At 36.7% G+C, this 25,195-nt stretch overlaps 3 protein-coding genes and 1 long non-coding RNA gene across 9 annotated transcripts in view; 2 read left to right on the forward strand and 2 right to left on the reverse strand.

Moving 5' to 3' along the window:
* LOC106950017 (uncharacterized) overlaps positions 1 to 12,205 on the forward strand; it is a 24,881-nt gene extending 12,676 nt beyond the window's left edge. The window contains exons 3-6 of the long non-coding RNA XR_001425512.1: positions 322 to 368; positions 782 to 905; positions 4,479 to 4,588; positions 10,945 to 12,205. This is a non-coding gene — a long non-coding RNA (uncharacterized LOC106950017). The remainder of the gene's footprint in view (positions 1 to 321; positions 369 to 781; positions 906 to 4,478; positions 4,589 to 10,944) is intronic.
* LOC106950013 (deoxyribonuclease-1-like) lies at positions 364 to 7,233 on the reverse strand. 4 transcript variants are annotated; one of them, XM_015036626.1, is made up of 10 exons: positions 7,136 to 7,233; positions 6,147 to 6,232; positions 5,897 to 5,985; positions 5,651 to 5,728; positions 4,661 to 4,773; positions 4,449 to 4,561; positions 3,038 to 3,195; positions 2,755 to 2,851; positions 2,325 to 2,382; positions 364 to 853 (listed from the first exon to the last, which is right to left on the reverse strand). In XM_015036626.1, exons 2-10 carry the CDS (start codon positions 6,225 to 6,227, stop codon positions 735 to 737), a joined length of 906 nt encoding a protein of 301 aa, XP_014892112.1. In that variant the 5' UTR covers positions 6,228 to 6,232; positions 7,136 to 7,233; the 3' UTR covers positions 364 to 734. The 4 variants fall into 4 exon arrangements, with proteins under 4 accessions (XP_014892112.1, XP_014892109.1, XP_014892110.1 ...); XM_015036623.1 differs by lacking the exon at positions 7,136 to 7,233 and adding an exon at positions 6,313 to 6,625; XM_015036624.1 differs by lacking the exons at positions 5,651 to 5,728; positions 7,136 to 7,233 and adding an exon at positions 6,313 to 6,625.
* Positions 8,300 to 22,987, reverse strand: LOC106950011 (nuclear factor 7, brain-like). 2 transcript variants are annotated; one of them, XM_015036620.1, is made up of 2 exons: positions 22,898 to 22,987; positions 8,300 to 10,017 (listed from the first exon to the last, which is right to left on the reverse strand). In XM_015036620.1, exon 2 carries the CDS (start codon positions 9,998 to 10,000, stop codon positions 8,621 to 8,623), a length of 1,380 nt encoding a protein of 459 aa, XP_014892106.1. In that variant the 5' UTR covers positions 10,001 to 10,017; positions 22,898 to 22,987; the 3' UTR covers positions 8,300 to 8,620. The 2 variants fall into 2 exon arrangements, with proteins under 2 accessions (XP_014892106.1, XP_014892105.1); XM_015036619.1 differs by lacking the exon at positions 22,898 to 22,987 and adding an exon at positions 10,090 to 10,679.
* On the forward strand, positions 14,058 to 23,331 carry LOC106950014 (deoxyribonuclease gamma-like). 2 transcript variants are annotated; one of them, XM_015036628.1, is made up of 11 exons: positions 14,058 to 14,147; positions 18,925 to 19,010; positions 19,471 to 19,559; positions 20,081 to 20,167; positions 20,245 to 20,357; positions 20,434 to 20,546; positions 20,786 to 20,943; positions 21,177 to 21,273; positions 21,652 to 21,727; positions 22,813 to 22,865; positions 22,948 to 23,072. In XM_015036628.1, the coding sequence occupies exons 2-11, from the start codon at positions 18,930 to 18,932 to the stop codon at positions 22,972 to 22,974; spliced, it is 894 nt and encodes a 297-aa protein (XP_014892114.1). In that variant the 5' UTR covers positions 14,058 to 14,147; positions 18,925 to 18,929; the 3' UTR covers positions 22,975 to 23,072. The 2 variants fall into 2 exon arrangements, with proteins under 2 accessions (XP_014892114.1, XP_014892113.1); XM_015036627.1 differs by lacking the exon at positions 22,813 to 22,865 and having other exon boundaries at positions 22,948 to 23,331.
* Positions 23,332 to 25,195: the final 1,864 nt, after the last annotated feature.

A 25,195-nucleotide genomic window follows, 5' to 3' on the forward strand; every position in this document is an offset into this window, starting at 1 on the left:
AATGAGCATTTTAAACATCATTTTCTTAAATTTACCCTCTTATGGACAACAACGGCCATTTCTATCTTCTATTTCCATCTTAAGTTATTTTAATGTATATTCTGTAATTGTGATTGAAAAACATTACATTTATAAAAAAAATATTTAGAATGTAAAACTTTATTGGATGTATTTTAATTGTTTTTCATCTTCCTCCCAAGTTTCTGAGACGGAGCAAGAGGATAAATATCCATATTTTTTTTTTTTACCTGAAGCGATTATGAAAAGCAGACCTTGTTTAAATAAACAATAGTAATAACTTTGCAATTTTCTGTCTTTTAGAATAAGCAAATGCACCCCACAAGACTGAGAACACACCTCAAGTTAATGTAAGTATTTTATTACATTTGTTCATAGGACAACACTGAATATATGACATTTGTACAGAACGTAAAGCAGTCAGCTGGTTTACCAGTGTAGCAACTAGTACTAAACTACTGGCAACTAAAGTGAGTACATCTCAGTGAAAATGTCAGACATTTGCCTGATTAGCCCTCCATTCCTTCCTCAGTAGCTCCATTACAAATGTGTGAAAACTCTGTCGATATTGCGCTAATTGCACTAAGGTGTGCTAGAGTTATTGTTATTGCTCTTACATACTTTTCAAAATGCCCCTGATATCACAGAACTCTCTGAGGTAGCCGGTGTTACGGTCGAGAGTTTCTCCGGTCAATCCGAGCTTTTTAGCTACGTTTTCATTGTCCAGGTTTACCTTTTCCCTTTCCTGACTTTTTCTTTTCAGCTTTTGGTTTCTTCTCTTTAACACTGAGTCCTTCCATCTTCTCTTTCAGACCTGCAGAGTCTGACCTCTGACCTGCAGAGGAAGTAAATATGTTCCTTATTCACACAGCAAGATCTGCGCTCAGGTAAGAGTCATGAAATCAATCAATCAAGTTTATTTGTATAGCACCTTCAGCAACAAGACATTTCAAAGTGTTTTACATCATAAAACAAAAAATACGAAGTCATAGAAAACACAATTAAACCATTACATTTTCTCAAGTGTCATCGTTACACATCAGATTATTGATTAATGTTTCATTGATTATGTTTCAAAAGCAGCTCTAGCAGTTGAGTTTTTACTCTAGATTTAAAGGGACTCAGTGTTTTGGCTGTTATGCAGTTTTCTGGAAGTCTGTTCCAGATTTGTATTGCATAGAAGCTGAATGCTGCTTCTCCATGTTTAGTTCTGGTTCTGGATGCAGAGCAGAACCAGAACCAGGTCTGGAATATTGATGCAGCAGACCTTGAATGTATTGCGGTGCTAAACTGTTCAGTGATTTATAAACTACCAGCAGTATTTTAAAGTCTCTTCTCTCAGTGAAGGACTGTAGAACTGGGAGATGAGCTCCATCTTCCCGGTTTTAGTCAGAATGCCAGCAGCAGCATTTTGGATCAGCAGCATTTTGACTTTTCATTCAGACCTGTGAAACGCTGTTAACTGTTATAAACACATGGATGAGTTTCTCTAATGCTGAGACATTAGTCCTCTGATCCTGGAAATGTTCTTCAAGTGGTAGAAGACTGACTTTGTAACCATCTTTATATGGCTCTGAAGGTTCAGGTCAGAGGTCAGCTGGATCTCTAGTTTCCCGCTGTAATAACTGAAGCTGACTCTAGATCATTCCTCTTTTTGTCCAAAGTAAATAACTTCAGTTTTGTTTCTATTCAGCTGCAGAAAGTTCTGGCACATTTATATGTTCTAAGCTCCCAAGACAATGAAAGAACAGGAGCTTAAATTCTGAGATGTGGGTGGAAATGGCAGATCAGATGAGCTAATCAGAGGAGAAGTAGAGCAGCTGTGGCCGATGGAAACTGAGGGAGGGAGACTAATAAACTAAAACTCAAAAGCAGCGACAACCCAAAAGGAAAAAGACCAACACAGATCTAAGAAAAATCAAAAACAAAACTTCATCAAAAACAATATATTTTTTAAATCAACGTGTTTCCATTTAGACAGAGGCAGCTAGAAGTGGCTCTCGCCGAGTATATTAAACAATGAAACTTTTCCCTGTTTGCTCTGTGCCCCTGTGAAAAACACCAACTGGTGAATGTGGTCTGGAGCTGCCACTGAGTTAAGATGAGGAAATGAGCTGCCTTGAATGTTTGTGTTAGGATTTTGTGGTCGGATTCAGTTTAAACTGCAACAATTTCCTTTAAAAATTATACAATTAATAACAAATTTACATGGGATTTCTTTAAATTAGTTTTATTTAGTATTAGTTGATCCTTTTCATCTATTCACAGAATAAAAATGAGTGGTTATTGTTGTGCAGAGAGCTTACCATCCTTTTTTCCAAGCAGCTCCACCTCCACTGGATAATGGTCGCTTATGCTCAGGGCCTAAAGCAAGAAGTCATGAAACAATATGACGATTATTAAAGCTTCTTTTGTAAATCTGGACTAGAAGGGTATAAGTACAAATACTGAAAATATTTGCTCCATTATCACAAATAAAATGTTTTGCTTCTAACTGTAATAGTTTCTGTGCTATTTATAGAAAAAAAAAATTTTGAAACAAGTTATGAGGCACATGGAGGGTTGTTTCTATGATCCACAGTCTCAAACTTATTCAAACAAGTTCTTATCTCAATGTTTTCTGTGTTTAATGCTTTTGTTTGTCTGCAAATGATAGTTTTTCTTTATCATTTAAATCAGATTATTTATTTTCTGAGTAAACTAGCAGCTGCTCTTCAGCTTGTGAAAATAACAAACCTGCTCGTCGGAGAGCTCGTATTCCTCCTGGAAGTTGAAGGCCTTAGCAGAATTTTCAACGACAGCCTGAAGCATTTTGTCTCCGTAAACAACGATCCTGAACCAGGAGAAGAAGAATTAAACAGCAGGGAGTCGCAGGATGCGATAACATCTCACACCTTCTCACATCACTCAGAAAATAAACTACATATTCTGCTTTGGTATTTATAATGATGTCCTCTGCTTACACCTTGGATTTATGAATTTTTACGTTCATTCTGAGAAGTGGACGGTTTTTATGCACCTGTCGTATGTGTTGGTGTTTTTGGTGCTGGCAGTTGTGTCCACATCGTCTCCGATCAGCCAGTGGAAGTTCTTGTCGTTGCGGATTCGGATGGTTTTCATCTCCTTCTTTGTAACATACGAGCCGTCGGCATTAAAGTCGCCCAGGATCATCACATTCTGCAGCGGAGAGACAGGAAACCTTTAAGGGTGTTAAACTGAGTACCTGGTGAAAGCATTGCGCCCAAAGTTTAAAAAAAAATTCTAACAAAGTGGGCGGAGCCAAGGGACAACAAGGGGCGGAGCCAGAGACTGCAGCCAGGAAGAAAGAAGCTCTGGTTCCTAATTATTGACATTATCCATATACAGTATTAGTCAAAAGTGACCAGTAACTTTTGGAATAGAAAGTTGACCTGAGAGGTCTCTAAACGACGGTGTAGTAGGACCATCATAGATATAAAAAAAAGTAAGTTTCTGCCAAGAAACGAGGAAAATTTCCAAAAGGCAAAATTTTCAACTTTGAGAAATTTTCATGTTGTTTTTTTTCTAGAAAATGTCTGAGACTAATAAAAAAAAATCTAACAAATTTTTTATTTTGAAATTCAGGAATGTTCTTGTTTTTTTTTCTTGAAAATTTCTGAGGTTAATCTAAAAATTTCAGTTTTTACGTAGAAAATGTTGAACTTTTCAAACTCAGAAATTTCCTTATTTTTTATAGAACATTTCTGAGATTATTCTCAAAATTTGTCAGTATTTTGGCAGAAATTTACTCATTTTTTTAATGTACAAATGTCGCTAACATGTCATCGTAATTAAGAGGCTCCTCAGACTTCTCTTGTAACTTTTGATCACAAACGTAACCAGCAACTTTTCTCTGCTGTTAGGGACGTTTACACGACGAAGGGAGCCTCCAGCGCCCCCTGCAGTCCCTCCCGTTTCCCAGCAGTGCAGTCAGTCGTTATGCAGCAAAACGCCTGCAGTCGCGCAGAGAGGAGAGCCGTTCCACTACAGCCCACATTGCAAATAAATCACACAATCAAAGCTGATTATTGATAAATACTTCCCTTGCTGTTCTAACTCCTGACATAAGAAAATTAGACTTCAATAGTCACTGTTCAACTCAAACAGCTTTAGGCAATATTGTGGAGAATTAAACAAATTTACTTAAAAATGTCTTAAGTTACATCATAATTTCTGCCTGTTTTTTGGGATCTGAGAATTTAACCTTTACTTTGCAACAGTTTTAGTTGTTTTATGACTATAGAATCATAACTGTATTTAGTTTTCTAATTTATAGACTGTATCCTAATATACTTTAATTGACTAATTAAAATCTCAAACAGCTAATCAGTTTCATTTTCCTTCTGTTTAATGTTTCAACTCCTTCACGTTATGACAGCATTAGTCGGTTTTTGTCTAGTTTGAGTCCTTACCTCAGTCTCCCACATATCCTTAACGTGTAGGAAGAGGTCGTAGAGTTTATCCAGCTCCTTCTCCGCGCCCTTTGGTGTGATGTGAACTGGGATCATCACCAGATCTTCCAGAACTGTCAAGACAACCAGACAGGAATCAGGTTAAGTTTATAATTATTTAACTTTGACCTAGTAGAGTTTCAACTGTGTTTGTATATATTGTTATGTTTCACCTGTGTGCGGGCAGCTGAATCGGAGGATGTACGGATCTCTGTTAATGTCATCCTGTCCTTCAGTCTTCTGATTGTCAGACTGGTACCAGTCCACCAGTGTAACCTGATCAGCCCTAATAACAAATATTGAGTTTAAAACAAAACATTTTCACCTCCCTTAAAAAAGAAAAATAAAACAAAAATCACCTGTTTCATGCGAACTCATTAACTAAAAATAACAAAAACTGAAATTGATAACTAAAACTGTTAAAGGAAAGGTTAAATTCTCATTAACTGAAATAAATAAAAATTATAATTAGCAGGGAAAAACAATAAGCATCCAGGACTTTATTGTGCATTTATAAAACTAAGTAAGACGTACTGAAATTAGACCTAAGATATTCTTTGTTTATGTTTATGAATCTATTTCCAGCCTCTCAAACTGAGGTGAAATTTATTTATTTTTTCCCTCCACACCAACAGTTTTCGTCAGGTGTCAAATTGCGGCACTCCATCCTCCTCCTGCTGGCTGCGTCAGTCCACCATATGGCAACAACACAGTTCAGAAAAATGTAAATGTACGTAACTGAGACGTTTTTTAAAAATAATGTTGAGTATTCACTACCCAACTGATGTATAAATAATCACAATACTTTCACCTTTTTGAATTCTGCACCTAAAAATGAAAGTATGAAAAAGCTCAAACTACCAGAACTAATACAGACTGAACTAAAACTTAACAATATTTAACAAATAACTCATAAAAAGCAGCAAACACATCCTAAAAACGTATTAAAACTAAGTAAATTACACAAAAAGTCGCAACAAAATAAAACTGAACTATAATGAAAAAACCAAAACAATTATAACTGGTTCTAGGATAACATCTTCAGTTTAAATAAACTGATATATTTGTTCAGATCAGACAGATTTTATTTTCTCATCTTTACTGGCAGTTTGTGAATGAATTATCCTCCTAATGAATGAATGAATGAATGAATGAGCTGTGACCTGTACAGGAACAGGAACTGCTCCTTGTAGCCGGTTCTGCCCAGCCGAGTGCTGATCCGCTTCTCGTACTGATGTTCCCTGTGCAAAACGCACAGAAACGTGTTTTCATCATAAAACTTTCCTTCAGGGAAAAGCAGGGGCTGAAACAGGTTCAACTGAAGCTCAACCTTTGTGGCCTGTAAGACGGACTGTGGTGGAAACAGTCTATTACAGATGAATGCGGTGATGTTTTAGACTTTTACTGACTTGTTGAGAGCTTTCATCAGAGCATCCACGGCCTTCCCGCTCTCGTCCACAACCTCCAGGATCACAATGATGTCATAACGAGAAATAATCTGACAGAAAGACAACTGAGCGAGTTTAGTTCATCAGATTTCATCAAACAGGTTGAAATCATTAATATATTCATGTCAATATTTCCTTTAAACCCATTTTACCAAAGCAGAAATCAAACCACCAGGTGTTTTTCTGCCTAAGAATGAAGTTGTGTTTTTACCTGAACCAGGACCTTCAGAACATCTGGGTCCGACGCTTTATTCCGTCCAAACCTCTGAATGTTAAACGCTGCGATTTTCATGGTGGCTGAAAGTTTAGAAGAAACTTTAAATCAATTGTTACGTTACAGAAACTAAATCTGGATTTTTGGAAAACCCAGACCAAACCTGTCGCCGCTGAAAAACTGTCCTGGGAACAACAAGGGCGGGTTTGTTGTTTCTGCCGTGGACTTCTTTTGTTTGCTGGTTTTAGTAAAGCAGTAATTCTCGGTATTTTTGCATTTGCAGGATTCATGGAAATCGTGTTTTTGTTGCAATTAACTGATGCGTCTGCACATGGCTGCAGGCCAAGGCAAACAGACACTCTTTCCATTAAAACCAGTTTGAACTTACTCAGTTTGTCTGGTCCAGTTTTATCTTGCGTTGCTGAAGAGAAAAGATTCAAGATAAACTTGGTATTTCTCATGTTCTAATAAGAGTTTTTATAACTTCCTTTTTCCATTTTCCTCATGCTATAAGTGAGATAATCTGCCAGCAGGACTAATACTTTCTCATCAATATTAAGAAATTGCTGACTTGAAACAAACTTCTATATTTTGCCATAAAATTACTTATGAGTTAGTTTTGTCCTGTTTCAAGTGAACTAAGATATCTGCACTAGAAATTAGATTAAAAATACTTGGTAGGATTTTGTGTTTTTGCAGTAATGCTAGAAAAGATGCTGCATATAGGTACATATTTATTACCTCTTTCACTTTTATCACAATAAATACCACAAAATATCATGTTGACATCTAAGTGCATATCGCCCATCCCTTGTTTAAACTACTACTACTAAAATATTGTCTGATGTGGCTTCTTCAGCATGCCTCAGTGAAATAACTGCACTGAGGATGTAATTTAGCCTTTTGATTCGGGTTTGTTTTGTTCTGATCTGGTTCTGAAGTCGCTCTGCTCTAGAGAAAAATAAAACAGGAAGGTTGTTTCTCACCTGCAGGAGAATCTGCTGTGTGTCCAGAGGAGTTGAATAAATGTTGCAGACTTCACTATATATTGTGTGAAAAGCGGCTATTTGATTGGTCTAGAGTCAACCAATGGCAGGTTTAAAACAGACGGAGAGCTGAAACGTTGTAACAAATAATCCCGCCCTTTTATTTTATTCCTACTCAAACTTCTGTTTGTCTCTAAACATAAACTTGATCTGTCACATAAATTCCTTTTATATAGTAAAATGTAAATAAAGGTTTGAACAGAACATAGAATTAGACAAATTGCACTGTAAGTATTTATTAGCAATAAATGTAGCCATATTACATTGAATTAGCATAGCACAACTGTTTTAATGTCAGTTATGTCAAATGTCAGTGAGTTATAATAAAATAAGACAACGGCACCGAGAAACCAGCTCCATTACACTTTAAATAACAGATATCATAACTTTATATTTAAATGAAAAACTAAACATTCATGTCAGTCTTAAACCACAGAAGCTTTAAGAAAAATCCACAGAAATGATTTGATATTGTTCAGTTTAACATGTTTCAGCCAAAATTTCAAGAACAAAACCCTAAAAAAAAAGAAAAATAATAACTTCAAGTAAATAACGATCTGACGAACCTGGAGAACTTTTACCAAGGTTTTGACACGTAAAATGAAATAATATGAAAATCTGAGTCAATATTGTTACCCTATTGACATGAACCAACATTATATAAATAAAACGCATCCCACAACATAAATGGTAATAAGACGGAAATAAAGATGGTTTAATGTCAGTGCTTTTGTATTTATCAGATTGATATGCTGAATAAAGAATATATGTAAACGGTGGAAACCGTCTTAGCAGAAACTAACAGTCTTCCTTATTGCTGCAATTTGGCCTTCAGCCAATCAGCGCCAAGGAAAAGAAATGCCGCTCCTGGATTGGCTGCTGCTCAAACGGCAGCCAATAGCAAGTCAAGTACCAATTGACTTGCTATTGGCTGCAAGTCAATCACATCTAAAAGCTGTATTTCAGCTTTTAGACGTGATTGGTTAAAAAATGAGTGAACAGATTTTCAGAATAATTTACACAATTCTAAAAAATGAATGTGAAAAATATCTGAAGATTTTTCTATGGAAAAGAGAAAACTAAAAACATATCATCATCATCTAGATTCAACAAAGCCAGGAATAAGTTGAGTAACAATGTCGATTTTAACACAGCAAGTGTGCAAAATTATTGTTACGTTTTGAATCTACATCCATTTGCTACAAAAATATATAATTTTATTTCAATGTGACTTTTCAAACTCAGAAATTCCTTGTTTTTTTCTTCAGAAAATTTCCTATTTTAATCTAAAAATTTTTGAGTTCTTTACTCTCCCCATCACTGAGTCTCCTCCCATCACTGAAGCTCCGCCCATCACTGAAGCTCCGCCCATCACCGAAGCCCCGCCCATCACAGAGTCTCCTCCCATCACTGAAGCTCCGCCCATCATTGGCCCACAGAGGCAGAAACTGGTTTTGTTAATATTTTCAGTGTTTTCTCCTTCTTGATGCTGAAAAAAGGAAACAGTTTCTCAGTAAAGCAGTGGCTGAAGGTGTGGATGTGGCCGTCGGTATCGGCATCAGAGAACGACAGCTTCCCCCTCTCCCAGTCCAGATGGACTCGGATCCTGCGGGGCGGCTTGACAGACAGAACCGAACTTCTCCCTGGAGGGAAGAAGGCCAGAAAGGCGCCGTCTGAACCGATCCTCCACGACCCCGACCCAACGGACTCCTTCCTGTCCGCAGACTCCGCCACCACGCCCACCTCCCAGCCACTGCCGTCTCCGACCTCAACCTCCCAGCTGTGCGACCCAGAAGTGAACCCGTCCGAGCCGAGCACGGCGCGGCACCAGCTGAACCGCTCCGGGTTGTTCGGCAGCTTGAGCCGCTCTCCGTGCGTCGCGGCGCTCAGGTCGTCGGCCGGGTTCAGCTCGGGGTGAGCCGTGTTTGGGTCCAGAACCACGGCGGAGAAGCAGACGGCCGCCTTCATCTGGGTCCAGATGTTGAAGCTCAGGTTGCCCAGATGTTTGGCCACGTCCAGCAGGGCGCCGGCGGACAGTGCCGGTTTCTCCTGCAGGTGGCGCTGTTCCGCTGTTTTTAAGGCAGCTTTGTAGGATTGCAGGAAGGAAACGCTCTCAGCCTTCAGCTGCTTCTCCGTCTCTCTGATGGTGTTGGAGAGATCTGAGATAATCCTGCTGAGAGCTTCAGATTCCTCCCTCATCGCTTTGCTTTTCTGCCGCTCTTCCTCCCTCAGCGTGGCGATGCGGGCCTCCTCTTCCTCCTGCAGAAGCTGGTGAAACTTCCTGATCTGATCCCGGATCTGCTTCTCTGTGTTTCTGCTCTGGCTCTTGATGTGTTTGGCGTTTTGGTCACAGCTCCCCTTCGCCTCTTCGAAGAGCTTCAGCTTTTCCCGCAGAGCCGTGAGGGACTCCCGGACCTCCTCCCTGTGCTCCTCCGCTGCCTCGTCGATGGGTCTAAACCTGTGGTTGCTGTGAGCTTTGGAGTCCCTGCAGACGACGCAGACGGACTGCTGGTGGTCCAGGCAGAACAGCTTTAGCTTCTCGTTGTGCTGGCTGCACAGACCCGGCTCCACTCCTTCAGAGAGCTTTGTTTTTTCTGCTAAACACAGATTCTTCAAAGCCAAGCTGATGGGTGGGTTGCTCAGAGGCCTTTCCTTGCAAACCGGACACTCGTTCATTTGTTTTTCCCTCCACCAGGACTGAACGCAGGCTTGACAGAAGCTGTGGCTGCATGACAGAACCACAGGATCCGTGAAGATTTCGTGGCAGATGGTGCAGAAAAGATCCTTCTCAGACCTGGAAGCCATTTTCTCTCTGCGAGAAGCTGCAAACAGATCAAACAAAAAGTTAAATCAGGAAGTTTTTCTGCTGCTAAACATTTCCTGCCCTGATTTACCTCGTCTCTCTTCCTGTTCCTGAGATTAATTTAAAAGTGAATCTGTTTCAGGCAGCAGAGAAAACAGCAGCTGTTCTTTTGTTTGAGATTAGAGGTGGAGCCGCTCCAGATTTTTATTTTCACTTTCTCTTTCTTCTTCTTCTCGCCCCTTTATGGTGGTTGGCAACCAACGTTAAGGTTTATTACCACCACCTGAGATTAGAGTGCACTGTAAACTGTAACATTACATTTAATTGTAAAAGTGAACATAACTTGTAATTCTCAATCTTTGGGGTATATGAAAACAGATTTACTTAAATCCTCTCAAACTAGCTGCCTCAAACGAATCAATTACTAAAACTTATAAAAACAAGTAAAATGATAACTTTTAAGGATTGCAAACCTAAATTAACTTGATAAATTCAGTTTAGTTGTGCATAAACTAAATGGCAAAGACATCTTGACATTATTATATGTGAATAATTATTTGGTCAAAACTTTTCCATGGTAAACAATATTAAACTGATATAAAGTGTTATTCTCAGCAAAATTCATGTCATCAGAGCATACTTTATTTTTCGACACTGAAATCAGTTGTATAAATGTATTTTCTAGAAAAAAACTGAAATTTTCTGAGCTCATTAAGTTTCCAAAAATTTCCAAAAGTCATAAATGTTCATCTTAACGAGCTCAACTTTTAAAAAAATATAAAATAATTTAGACTTTTGGAGCTCAGACATTTCCAGGTCTTTTTATAGAAAGCTTCTGAGATTAATCTCAGAAATTTCAGTTTTTTGACAATAGTGTTTTTTTGCAGTGTGTTTTTAGCAGGACTTGTTTCCCACTGTTCCAGTATATTTTTACTTTCGGTTTCAGGACAGTCTGATAAATGAGCTGCCACTCAGCAGAGACGGATTATCTCGTTGTGTCAACACGTCTTTCATGGGAGGGGAACTGAAGCAAACAGGCGAGTTCAGACCTGCAGGTGGAAAAATCCAATGTTTTCGTTTCAGGGAAAAACACGGAAGGCGACAGGCGTGTTTTAGAAAGATTAGACACATTTTTACCTACGCCAGGTTTCTAAAGAACTAAATAAAACGGATATAGGTGTGTTTGGATGAGGCATTGTTGCACATTGTTTCCCCCTCCTTCAGGGTTTTTTAATTTCAGGTTTTTTTAGTCACAGTGAAATGTTTTGGTTCATTAAAAGGCCGTTAACTGACCAAAGTCTGAGGGAAAAAGTATTTATGATTGTAGCTGATGAGTCTTTAAATCAGATCTGCTCTGCCGAATTGCTTGAATTCAGCAGCAATGGAAACTTTACTGCATAAAAAACAAGTTCAAGAACAGACTGACTAACTCCAGACTTTGACTAGGCCACTCCAAAAAAAAATTTCTTATTTGCTAAAATTAATTAATTAATTTATTGCAGTCATATTTATGTAAATAATACATTTTAAAACCTAGAATGCAGCAGCTTACCAACTATAAGCAATTTCTCTTTGGAGATCAATGAAGTCTATTCTGTTCCATTTTATTCTATTCTATCATAATTTCTATTCTGTTCAAGTTTATTCTTAAATGATTAATTAATTGAGTATAAATGAACGCTGCTTCAGGCTCTGTTATTCTTCCAAACCTGCAGTAATCATTTGCGGCTCCCTGCAGGTATTTTTAGATAAACTCGTATATAAAGTTCATTATTTCTGCGGAGAGCAAAAGGCCTGAGTGAAGCAGGATTGTTGGTTCCAACGCCTGAGGTATATCATTTAATAGCTGCTTGGCTTTGTTCCCTGTTATTACTGTTTAATTACAACACCTGTAATGTTTTCATGCGTTTTTCTTCAGATGTTTGCCAAGGCTGCAGCTCTGGGACAATCGGTCGGATTTCTCTGGATTAGAGAGTTTTCTTTAGGTTTATTTTTGTCGTAACTGAGGTTTGCACATTAAATTATGAGATTATCCTTCCACATACAGAGAAAACTGGACTATGGCATATATTTGACACTTTTAATGCTTTGTTCTTTTAATTTTTCTTATTTTTAATTAGTCTTACTTTGAGTTTTTCTACTGCATCTCTCATTCTATGAAGAGAGGAAAGTGCCAAATTACAATAAATAAATAACTTGTAAAATAATTATTGAAATGTGTCATTAATTTCTTAAAAATGTAAATATAGAAATTTAACAAATATAATTAATTCTATGTTCCTCAGTTAAATTTATTTTTTTCTTTCATTTTAAAAACTAGATATAATTATCTGATATAATAAATTATTTCATGTTCTGGTCCTGAAGCACATAGTTATTTATTTAGTATATTATTGTTTCTTATAGCTATTTCTGCATTTCCAGTGAAAATATTGACCTAAGAGTCATAGGAAACCTGGAACAAGTTCCTTTTATTTTGTGTTTGAAGCGGCCAATCAGACGTCAGAGTTTCTATAGAAGTATCCAATCAGACGTCAGCGTCTGCCCTAATCCCACCCCCTGAGCTTGATGAGTGAAGATGACAGTTTAAATTGTTATATTGTGGTTCAGTGGAGGAGCAGAAAATAATTTTAAATTAAACTATTTATTTATTTGGCACTTTTCACTCTCCGTACTTTGTTACTGTAGTTACAAAACCCTAAACTCTGCTCACTTGAGTACTCTTTGTGTTTGCCAGTTTCTTTTAAAGTTATAGTCACATATTTTTTCACCACAAAGCAGATAAATGAATAAAACATTAAAACATTAACATAAATATAAATTTCTGCCCACTTTAGACAAAGGTTAATACTTGAGAGATGATATTTTGATGCATTTTTATGGCACTGATGACATCACTGTTGCCAGCAAACGAAAGGTGACCCGGCCAGACAAAACGAACCACACCCTCATTCTTCTCATGTGCAACAACAAATTTCTGTCTCCATGAACCAGTTTGCTGATTGGTTTTGTTTTTTTTGTAACTATAGTCTTGGCGATAAAATTAGCATTTGTGTGTTTTACAAAGTGTTACTGCATGGAGTTAAAATAAACACTCTGAAAGCCAGTTCTTATGCTTAAATAAAACAATGTAATGGTTAAAAGAAAACAATGTCCTGTGTGCAGACGGGCTAGCTAAAGAGTAATTTGGAAAACAAGTCAACAAAAACAAACATCTAAAAGTAGAATAAAACTTCAATTCAGTCGAAAGCAACTACTATTATAAAAAGCTACTAAAACCAGTAGAATAAAAAATAAATAAGACTAAATCTGAAGAGTTACTAGGGTGAATAATGATTATTTTAGTAATCGATTATTCTGACAATTAATCGATTAATTGTCACATTGTGTAGATTTTTCATGTAACCACTGAAGCCTATTTTGCACAATATTGACAAATATATGAAAAGTATTGCAAATAAATAAATAAATTATTTTTCAATTATTCAATCACCATGTTAGTTGTCGATTATTTCAAGATTCGATTTGAATATGTATATATATTGCTAAAAAAATAAAGGGAACATTTGACTTTAATTTTGTGTGTGGCTCCAAATCCAGGCCTCCATTGGTTAATAAATTTGATTTCCATTGATGATTTTTGTGTGATTTTGTTGTCAGCACATTCAACTTTGTACAGAACAAAGTATTCAATGAGAATATTTCATTCATTCAGATCTAGGATGTGTTATTTGAGTGTTCCCTTTATTTTTTTGAGCAGTGTATATTCATAGTATTCATAGGAGCCTCAGTTCATAAAAACATCTAAACTCTCATATTTATGCTCCATTTCTCTCAGATCCTGACAGAAACCATCATTTTAATTCATCAGATTGTGTTTTTAAAGTTGTTCATCACTTCTAGAGTCAATCTGATCTTTCACAGGTTTCCAAACAGGAAGTTATTAAAGGGGGCGGGGCTTATTTGCTCTGACATTCCTGCTTGGCTGTCGCCCAATCAGCCGGTTTTCATTCTGAACGTTGTTTTGGTTGTAACTCATAACTCCCTTCATACTGGACTCTTCAACATCTGCCGCAGTCGTCCTCATCTGAGTTCATTGTAACTTAATTTTTATACATTTTCGGACTCGAGCAGCAGCAGATTCTGCAGGTGAGAAACAAATTTCCTGCTTTTTGTTTTTCCCTTCAGCTCTAAATGCCTGAGAGGCTTTTCAGACCTCAGGACAATGAAACAGCCGTCCTCCTTTTGTACTCTGGAAGAAAACCGGCTGATCCCTCTCAAAATTAGTTAAAGGGAAACTTCTGAAGAAGAAAGCCTGTTTCACTTATTTTACTTAACTTATGATATTTAATTTAGCAGAAACCAAATCAACAAAATGCTTCTGCAACCCTCAGAGCATAAGTGATCTTTTCTCCCACAGTAACCTGAAACCAAAATGTATTTATTCAAAGATAAAGTGACTTTAAGGTCTAAAACGTTTAAAAAGTCGTTGGTTATTAAAGAACTGTGGCCTGTTTTAATCATTGTATCATAAAAGCTGCAAGTAGAAATGTTTTATTAATGTTTTCACCACATATGTTCGAGACTAAACCTCTTATTGTCAGCAAGCAGCAGGATATTAACATTTTTATTGTTAATTTATCATTATAAATTGAACTACAAGTATAAACTAATATATAAGTGTAAAAAATTACATTTCAGCACATTAGTAAACACCTCATGTTTACTAATGTGTCTTCACACTTCTAGATTTCAAAGGAAATACTTTAATAATTGTTTCATAAATGGTGTAAGTAGAAATGTTTTCACCAAATATGTTCAAGATTTGGCCTCTTTATTTCAGCAAACAGCAGAAAATTTACATTTTATTGTTAATTTATGATTATAAACTGAGATACTTGTGTAAACTATCAAATATATTAAAATGAGTTCTAAAATGTTGCATTTTACATAACATGTCATGCTTACTAATGTGTCGTTAAGCTTCTGGTACTTTTATCTTAATCTCCTTCCTTAAATGACAGTAATCATGATGAAACTCGTCAAAAATATTAAAACCCTGAAAATAGTTATTTAAAACAAATTCAACCTTCACACAACTTCATGAAGACAGAAAAGTTTAAACACGGTTGGCTCAGATGAATGTCAGTATTTTTCCAGCTCTTATCTGTAATCATTTGCAGCTGCTGATCGTAAATAAAAAGGATCAAAAGCCCTGAAATCTGACTCTTTGTGTGTGAAATGGTTTTTATACGTCGTTTAACTCTGAGGTTTACAGTCGCTTTAGTGAACCTGGACTCTAATTTACAGCTTCATTTAAGAAATGAATCATCTAATCTGAGGTCAGAAGGTCATTTATTCAACCTGTTTGGACTCTTTAATCCCATCACTTCAATTTTCTCAAAACTTTCCACTTGTAATCCTCAGACAGCAGCAGAGACATTAGACACGTTTTCCTGTGGAGGAAACCACAGGAAATGCCGTTTCCTGAGTCTTGATGCTTCCATTCAGGACATTTTAGGAGCAACAACCCGAATCGTTTTGGCTCCTTACGTAAAGTGGAAAGTTCCTCTAAACCTGATCTGAGAGCGTCAGACTTTTTGTCTGTTTTTGAAGCAACACATGCGTTTACTAGAAAAGCTGCTGCTGTTCTAAGTTCCTGTCATTAAAAGCTGCGCTACAGAATAAACATGAACAACAAGATGGGATTTTCTCTAAGTTACACTTTTTCAGATTGGGTTTTAATTAGTTTTGTTTTGTTTTATGTCTCATGTATGCTGTTTTATTGTCTGTCTTATTGTTTTTTGGGGGGTTTCTGAAGGTGCTATGTAAATAAAGTTTATTTACTTACATTTTGGCACTAAAGAAGTTTTTCTGAGCCTCTAGTAAAGAAAAATGTGTTTAGCTTGTATTCAATAATAGAGCTGTACAATAGGATATACTGTGAACCTATTAAGGGTTAAGTAAGTATAATTTAGATATTTCTATCACAGATACTGAATGAAAAAATGTTAACTGATATTTGTGGTAAAATATAATTTTATTTGTACAAAAAAGGAGTTCAGGACCAGAACATGAAATGATAAAATCTGCATATTCTTGACATTACCTCTAAAAGTGTTTATAGCTGCCAATTTTAGAAGTTAACATATACCTCAACATGCGATGCTGCATAAGGTAACATTTAGCTTACTTAGCTCTGCTGAACTGAGTGACAAGAAAAATACAAACTTTACTGATATTCCACTAATGTCCAAAAAATTTAACAATTTCTGCGTTTTGACAGAACAGCAAACTTCATTAAAATCACATGTGAATAAATTTAACGCGATAAGTTATTAAAAACACGCTGCCCCATCACCTGCCCAACACTTCCTGTCGGTTTTTTTGTCGTTTCCGTCAGTAGTAACCTCCAGTTATTGATCACTTGACTCATTTGATGACTTTTACGAAATACAACAGAGAATTTTTTTTTTCCAAATTTTGTAAAATGTTTTCATTAAGCTGATTTATTTTTGTAATTCCAATTTGTGCAATTGTAAGAACGCAGCTAGTGTCTGGATTAGTGATTATGTTTTCTGATTATGTTAGGAAATACCTGTCTCCCACATTCAGCAGATAGAAAGTTTCAGGCGTTTAGAAGTGATTAAAAAGCCCCAAAAGGGGAATAAAGGCAACCAGAGACCCTGGAGGTTCCTCTGTCCTGTTCTGTCTTGTCTGGTTTGTCTAAATGCAGGAAGTCGGTTGCATAACCGACATTGAGGCATTAGTGAAGCTGGAGGAAATTTCCATCCATTTCTGCTGCTTCTGACCCAATCTCTCCCAGCTCAAAGGATCCATCAGGAGGCCTTTTATATTCAGTCTAATCAGGCATGTTGGTTTTGACTCTTTTCAAATAATCCTGAAGATGTGAGTGAAAAATCTAATCACTCCAGAACTTGAAACAGCAGGTTTATCTGAAATCGTTCATGTTTTACAGCGATGTCGAGCAGGAAATCTGTGAAAGCTCTTCAGCAGTTTCCAAGATAAAACTAGTTGAGACAAAGCCGACATGCGATCCGACAGCTTGAGCTGATCTTAGAGATAAGAGCGTCTGCTTGTTTTCTGTAGCAGCATCGACTGATCGCAGCTAAAAACCTGCTGGACCACTTCCATGAATCATGCAGATGCAGAAACACAGAGAATTAGTGCGTCACAAAAACAAACAAACCGAGTCAGAGACCAGAACCGCCACCCTGCAGAACCGCCACCCTGCTGCATTTCAGTCCTTTTCTGTGTCACTCAGGCAGATTATTCTGCAGATTTTGGTTTTGTTTGTGTCACGCCAGCCTCTTGTGTAAAAAGTACTTCCTGAACTGGAGGAAACTCAGTTCTGAAACCAGAAACAAGAACCGTCAGAACACTTAGAAGTAGTGCTAGACTCTTCAGAACTGATGTTTAAGTCGAGTTTCCTCCATCAGACGAAACCCGGAGCAGAAATACGAGATAAGTGAGGGTTCTGAGAGTCTTCTGACCCAAAGTAAGGCGCTCTTTATCGGACTTATCTGAGGTGGTTCTGGTGAAACTCACAGATCAAAGATGCTTCATTCCTCTCTCCTCCAAGCCTTCCCTTAGATTTAACATTTATTACTATTTATTAAGTCAGAATTATGAACAAAGCTTTGTATTTAAAGCTGCAGTATGTACCTTTATTTAAAAAAAATATTTTTTTACTTATTTACAGTAAAAATATATATATATATACATAAGTACAAAATATATATATTGCACTTTTTAAAATGGTCACCATTTCATGACAGTATGAGACAGATCATCTGTGAAAACATTGATATTGATGGCTATTATTGCCATACAACCAATCAGAGGAAGGAGGCGGGGCTTAGTGCTGTCAATCAACCTCATGAAAACCTTCCTTGGTCTTTAGTGGTCGCGTTAACTAGCATTAGCATTCACAACAGTTTCTGCTCACATGGAGAAGAGAGTGGGGGTGAAGTGGCAAGAAAATGTGCTTGATTGACAGCACTAAGACCCGCCTCCTTCTTCTGATTGGTTGTTTCTAGTTAGCAATGTCTAATAAATAATTTATTATTCTAGTAAATTGTTCTAATAATTTAGTAGAATAAATCAGTTATTTTTAACTGATTATTAATATTAATAGATATATTATTTGTGTTATTTATTTTGCTGATTTTATTTCATTGTCTTTAAATCTGAATGATTTTGTTCTTCTGAAGGTCTGAAAAAACATAAACCTACATCTAATATTAATATTTTAGTAAGAATTGATTGTTACTGAAAAGTCACATTTCATAGATTCATTACACACAGATGTATGTTTTAAAGATTTTATTTCTGTTAATTATGATTTTTTGTTGCTAAAATCAATATTTAAAATCAATAATAAACTTTCTAAAAGCAGAAATGTGGACTTAATGAAAACATATCTAATGCCTGTGTAAAGCTTATTATTGTCAAAAGCTACTTTTAATCAGACAAAAATGGTTCATCTGGACATATAATCTATTTTATTTCATATGACTGTAATTTTCCTTTAAATAAACTTATTTTTGAATCTTTCGGCACTCTAAACCTTCTTCTTATAACAATCACATTTGACACATCACATCGAAAAAGACGATTTAAATTCTTTTTCACTGTATTAGATGTAAACATTTATAATGTTCTTAATTCAGATGGAAATCTGATCAAACATGAACGTGAAAAACTTAATGAGATAAAATCTGCAGCTGAAAGTGAACCAGTTTTTTTGTTGTTTTTTTAGTGAACACCCTGGAGCCAACTGACTGATAAATGTGTCACCTTTTATTATCTCTGCTGTTAAACAAATATCTACAACCTGCACACGTGTTCAAACACAACGAAGCTCATTAAGGTGCTAAAAATGGTTTCTGCTGTGAACTTTCAGCCAACATGAAAATCGCAGCGTTTAACATTCAGAAGTTTGGACGGAGCAAAGTGTCGGATGCAGACGTTCTGAAGATCCTGGTTAAGGTAAAAACACTTAAACTCACCGTTCTTAGGGTAAAGAAAACTGGGTAAAGGAACACTGCACTGGTGCACTGCAAAAACACAAAGTATTACCAATTATTTTTGCTCTGGTTTCCAGTGCAGATATGTTTTTACAGTTGAATTACGTCAAAACTGACTTACAAGAAACAGGAGCTCGTTTTAAGTCAGTAATTCCTTAAAATTGATGAAAAAGTTCCTTTGTCCAGACATTTTTCCCAAGTTGTAAGTGAAATAATCTGCCAATAGGAATAGTACTTATCAATTTCAAGGAATTACTGACTTCAAATCTCCTTTATCTTGCTGAAAAGCAACTTGTAAGTTAGTTTTGCCTTATTTTAAGTGTAATAAGATATTTGCATTAAAAATTAGACCTGATTTAAAGCTGTTAGTCCTAATTTGTGGCCTGGTGCATCAAGCTGCTGTGATGTTGTGTCTGTGTCAGATTATTTCCCGTTATGACATCATTGTGATCCTGGAGGTCGTTGACGCCAGCGGGAAGTCGGTGGACACGCTGGTGCAGGCGCTCAACAAGTCAGTAAAAGTTTCCTACATCATCAGCAGATCCATAAACTGACAGTCACAGAAACACTTCAGCTTAAATCACACAGTAGACAGAATCACCTTCCTGTAAAAGCAGCGTCACATTTATGCTTTATGGAAATTATTTGGGCCTTTAATTCTTGATTTTAATTGTTCAGAATATACAACAAAAAACTGCAATGATTTTTAAAAACAGTAACAAACTTAAGTTAATATTCACACAGATTCAAAAATAAATGAACCAAAATTAATATCCAGAGCTTCAAATTCAAAAATAAGTTTGGGTGAGTTTTGTTTTTTTATTTAATGATTTTATTGTTATTGATATTGTTATACGTTTTTTGTTTAACTGTTTTATTAAAAGGGATCTTTGATCTGGAGCCTTTTTATCCTGGTTAAATCAAGGATGAAGAAGAAACTTTTAGTTTACCTTTAAGCTACAAGTTATAAACATATTTGATATTGAGAAATCAAACCTATCAATCAGCTTCATCCGCTGCTTTTCTCCTCAGAGCCAACCGGAAACATCACTACACTCTGAAAATCAGCACTCGCCTGGGCCGGACGCGCTACAAGGAGCAGTACATGTTCCTGTACAGGTGACAGTTCACTCATTCATTCATCAGAAGGACTATAAAGTGCTTTATGAATGAGGTCGTATTGAATGTGCATGCAGGGACGACCTGGTGGACCTTGTGGGATCGTACCAGTTCGATGATGAGAAGACCGAAGGCCTGGACGTCTTTGCCAGGGATCCGTACATCCTGCGGTTCAGGTGCCTGAACACAGGTGAGCCATGACGTGGTCAGATTTATGCCATCATAAAACTGTGTAACTGTGTAAATCTGTCTGATTCTCCTCTCAGTTCTGAAAGATCTGGTGATGATCCCAGTTCACACCAAACCCGAGGACTCGGAGAAGGAGCTGGACGAACTCTACGACCTCTTCGTTCACGTCAAGAAGAAGTGGAAGACTGATGTAAGACTTCAAGCCAAACAAAAACATAAACTTGAAAATGTAAAGGAAATTAAACATTAAATGAACGTTTGAATGTGTAGCTTTGATACTGTAATATTTAAAACCCTGGAACCGGAGAGTTCACGTTCTTTTCCCCATGGCTGTAAACCGGGAGCAAAACTTTAGATCTGTCACTAAAAGTGGATCAAATTGAAACAAACTGGTGGCACTGGTTAAGGTTTCCTGTCTCTCCGCTGCAGAACGTGATGATCCTGGGCGACTTTAACGCCGACGGCTCGTATGTTTCAAAGAAGGACATGAAAACCATCCGAATCCGCAGCGACACGAACTTCCACTGGCTGATCGGAGACGATGTGGACACAACGGCCAGCACTGGAAACACCAACACATACGACAGGTAGAAACCGACCACCTCCGAATGAACGTTAAGAACAAATCACTCATAAATCTTCAACATTTAACAAAAACAACCTAGGATTCCTCAGCACTCGTCTACCCGCTTTTCCACCTTGGATTGTGGGAACTGTTGTTATAAATACAGAATACATGGTTCTGTCCCTATGGTTATTATATGGGAGTGGCTGCGACTCCCTGCTGTTTGCTTTGTTAATTCTTCTTCTCGTCGTTCAGGATCGTCGTTTACGGAGACGACATGCTGCAGGCTGTTGTTCCAAAATCTGCTAAAACCTTCAACTTCCAGAAAGCTTACAAGCTCTCCATCGAGCAGGTTTGCTCTCATTTTAACATGTTGAAACGTTCCTTCTGAAAATATTTTACCAGATTTAATTATGAAAAATTATTTATTACCATGATCAGACAAACAAATGACACAGTGTGGGTTTCCAGTCATACCTTAGCAACGAGAAAACATTGAGTTACATCGTTATAAATGAAAAGGAGCTTTGAATTGTGACTCATTGTTGACAGAATGACTCAGGGTTCATTCTGTCCTGTTATTTCATACAATTAACATAATTATAAACGCATGGAGATAAAATTGTCTAACTGCACTTTTCACCTTGATATTTGTGTTTACCCAGAACTGGAGACGCCCCAGAAGTTGCAATAATCTTAATAAAGTTTTATTATTTCTCACTTGTTCCAGGCTCTGAAAGTGAGCGACCATTACCCAGTGGAGGTGGAGCTGAAGCCCATGGTAGAAATAACAGATGAAGGCGATGGTACGCTCAATTTAAAAAATAATAATAATAATAAGGGTGTTTTTTAATTCTAGAGCTACATGAAGAGAGGTCAGCTTATACTTAAAAAAGGATTTCAAGCTGTCTCATTTAGATATTTTATTAATAGTAAATTTTCAAAGGCCAGAGACAAAGAAAGTTTCAACTTAAGGTGGATTTTTCTATTTCTTTGGGCTTTGAAAATGTACAGTTTTAAATCCTTTTTTAAAGCCACCATCTTGTCTTCTCAATGTGACTTCATAAGGAGTAATAGGGGGGTTGAAGTCCACCCCCACAGAGATTAGCTAACTGCTGTACAAGCTAACTCCTGTTAGAAATACAAACCAATAATTAATTTCTTTATATTTATCCACTGTAAAAACATAAATCCTGTGTTTCTGCAGGATTTAATTGGACACAAACCCTCAAACGTGCAAACATGAAGTCATTCCAACTTTCAGTGCGTTCAGCAGCCATATTGGATTCTGAGGACGAGTTTGCTTTGCTACCTCAGACTTTCCAAGTCGTTCCTATAATTTTAGTCAACATTCCAGCTAATTTTTCCAACTTTAAGTCTGGAAATTCGAGCTGGAAAGCAACAATAGAGCCAGATTAGCAAGTAGGTATGAAGTGGGGGTGAGCTCTTTTACTTTGGCTTCATTTAGATAATAAACATGGCTGCATGACATAACCTGGGACTATTTTGTCTGGCCATATTATCTGCATGATTAGAGTCTGGTTATAGTCTCCTGCCCAAAATCAGAGGGTATTTTTAAGATAAATTTGTAAATTTAAGAATGCTAAAGATGCATGTGATCACGACTTTTATCTTTTCTATTTATTTCAAAATATCTGGCCAAGATCTTAAAATACATTCATGTAAATCACAAACAGAAAGAAAATGTAATAAAACTGTAATTCCAGCGCGTCGTTTACACTAGATTTGTTTCCAATCTTTGTACATTTTTCCTTTTATCAGATTAAAAATTAACAAAAATAAATAACAGAGGAGTAAAAGAAATGGATTTTTAAAATCGTTTCTGTGGAAATCTCCAAGCTTGGTTTAAAGATTGTGGCTTTTCTCTTAGGTAATGCTGGTGGCTGCTTTGTTTGGTTTTGCTGGAAGACAGGAACTGAAAGTGTAATTATCTTTCATTAATCAGCTTCACTTACCTGCATGGAGCTTGCCTTTTGATTAGATGACATATCTGCTTCCTCTGCAGGCCAGAAAGACAAGCTGGGCGGGCTGAAGATTGATGAAGACGAGGATCTAACGGAGCTGAAGAGAGGAAATCTGCTCCTGGAAAGAGAGAAGCTCAACCTGGAGATCCAGATCCTCCGGATGCAAGTAGCCAAGATGACCAACGGAGAAGCAGTTTAACCTGAAGAGGCCAGACCTCACTTCACACCTACTCACCAATCTGTCCATTTCCAGGCTTGAAGTTGGAAAAACTAGCTAGATTAATCAGAAACACAGCCAACATGACTATAAGCTGCAATAATACTGGTTTGCTGTTAGTGTGTAACAGGAGCCAGTTTTACCAGGCTGGTCTCTGCCTGAATACGGGACATTTTTCCATATAATAAATAATCTGCCATTAGGACTAGAACATTTTCATCAATATTAAGGGATTATTGACTTAAACAAACTCATATTTCTTGCTGAAAAGTAACTTGTAAGTAAGTTTTGTCTTTTTCAATTGAACTAAGAAATCTGCACTAGAAACTGGACCAATACTTGGTGAGATTTAATGTTTTTGAAGTGAACAGAAAAAAGATAAACATTTTACATTCTCCAGAGCAGAAGATGAGATCCAAATGGGTTTTAAGTAAACCCTTGTTCCACTAGATAAGATTAAACAGCTTTGATGATCTCTTAACAGAGGAAAACTCTGTTTATCACCACCATCATCTCAGGAGCTTTTCTCTAAAGACCCTTAGAGAAAAGCACAAGGCCTTGTTTACATCAGATTTCTTTTTGCCTTTGTCTTATTAGCAGCTGCTAACTAGGCCACTGATGGTACATCGCGATCTGCAGAAAACCTTCCATCTATCATCTATACTGGCTCATCCTTGCTGCAGAATACCAACATCTCGCTCTATATATGAATATAAACTGGAGGTTTCTACCTTATTGTTTCAGCCTTGTCATCAAACTAGCAGCATCATGACGTAGCTGAGCTCTGCTGATGTTGCTTTTATGGCCAGATCGTTTAGACGTGGCGCCGCACTCACATTATTAATAATAATATTTTATTTATGAAGTGCTTTTAATGGCATGCTGCAGAATAGTAAAGTTAAAACACCAACAAGAAAGTATTTGTGTAATATAACAATTGGAAGAAATTATCCACTGAAAAAAAAATCACACTGAGCCTCTGAAGTTGGATTTTATGAGTTAATTGTTGAATATTCCAGAAGAGAAATGATTTATGCTTTTCCTGCTCATCATATCTGCTTGACATTGTGGCAGGTTGTTGTCTTGCGCCCTAAAAACTCCTTCGTTCCTCTGCGCAATTTGGAGGCATATGCGCATTAAATAAGCCTTTATTTGGGTGCAAATAAATTATTTCCTGCACCTTTGTGAAAACCTGTTTTACTTGAGAATCTGAAGAGCAGTATCGTGTGAAACTTTTTTATAATACTCTTTAATGTTTGAATGATTGACATATTTTTATTGTTCCTTGAACTGAAGCCACATAACTGATTCTGTAAAATTTCTTAACCAGCTTTATCTGAGCAAAAAGTGTCAGCAGCACCATGCTGTTTAACACTCATTTTTTAAATTACTGTCAAAATTTAGTTTTTCAGATTTTTTAGCATGACTGAATCCAGATGCTTTTATTTACTTTTTGCTTTTCACAGGATGAAAACTATTTCTTTTTAAATAATAGTTAATCATTTCAATAATTACTAAGTATTCCTAAAAGGTGAATTTTGTGTAATTAATTTACTTCAATGTTTTTTGTGTTGCCGTTTATCAATGCAGAGTGTAAACATGTTATGTACAGGATAATTGCTTTTACCACCTTTTATGAATAAACTGATTTACAATAAAAACTGACAAAAGCAACAAACATTACTGGCTGTGTAATTATTACAAAAATAGTTTTCATTTAGCCATAACGCTCCTCTGGTGGGTAGCTTTAAATCTGTAAAAGTAGAACAACTAACTTTACAAGAAAACATCATAAATAAAATATCTTCTGGTAAAATTATCAAAAAACAAGAATACTGTGATAAAATACACGACACCTCATATTTAAAAATTTTGCTTCCAAGCAGCCATATTTTTATGAAAATATGAACAGATTGTGAACTGATGCACACCAACATCTTCTTTCTCCAGTTTATATTATATGCTTCATGTAAATATTTTTAAAGTTGATACGTTTGGAACAGATAGAGGGAATAAACCTCGCATATAATATTTGCAGGAGCTTCCCACCATAACTGGAACGCTCTCATAGG

This window comes from Poecilia latipinna, unplaced genomic scaffold (assembly GCF_001443285.1).
Source record: "Poecilia latipinna isolate Pla-1442-1.1 unplaced genomic scaffold, P_latipinna-1.0 Scaffold374, whole genome shotgun sequence".
In the NCBI taxonomy this organism is placed as follows: Eukaryota; Metazoa; Chordata; class Actinopteri; order Cyprinodontiformes; family Poeciliidae; genus Poecilia; species Poecilia latipinna.

Bases quoted from the DNA above. Each gene is read 5' to 3' on its own strand.
- LOC106950013 (XM_015036623.1), bottom strand. From the start codon at position 6,610: ATGAGAAATACCAAGTTTATCTTGAATCTTTTCTCTTCAGCAACGCAA. The intron at 4,774-5,650 runs GTCACAGCTCAT...ATTTGTTATTAG, and splicing joins CAGTTCCTGTTCCTGTACAG to GGCTGATCAGGTTACACTGG. The intron at 3,196-4,448 runs GTAAGGACTCAA...TCTCCGCTGCAG, and splicing joins AGGATATGTGGGAGACTGAG to AATGTGATGATCCTGGGCGA.
- LOC106950011 (XM_015036620.1), bottom strand. From the start codon at position 10,000: ATGGCTTCCAGGTCTGAGAAGGATCTTTTCTGCACCATCTGCCACGAA.
- LOC106950014 (XM_015036627.1), top strand. From the start codon at position 18,930: ATGAAAATCGCAGCGTTTAACATTCAGAAGTTTGGACGGAGCAAAGTG. The intron at 21,274-21,651 runs GTTTGCTCTCAT...CACTTGTTCCAG, and splicing joins ACAAGCTCTCCATCGAGCAG to GCTCTGAAAGTGAGCGACCA. The intron at 21,728-22,947 runs GTACGCTCAATT...CTTCCTCTGCAG, and splicing joins AATAACAGATGAAGGCGATG to GCCAGAAAGACAAGCTGGGC.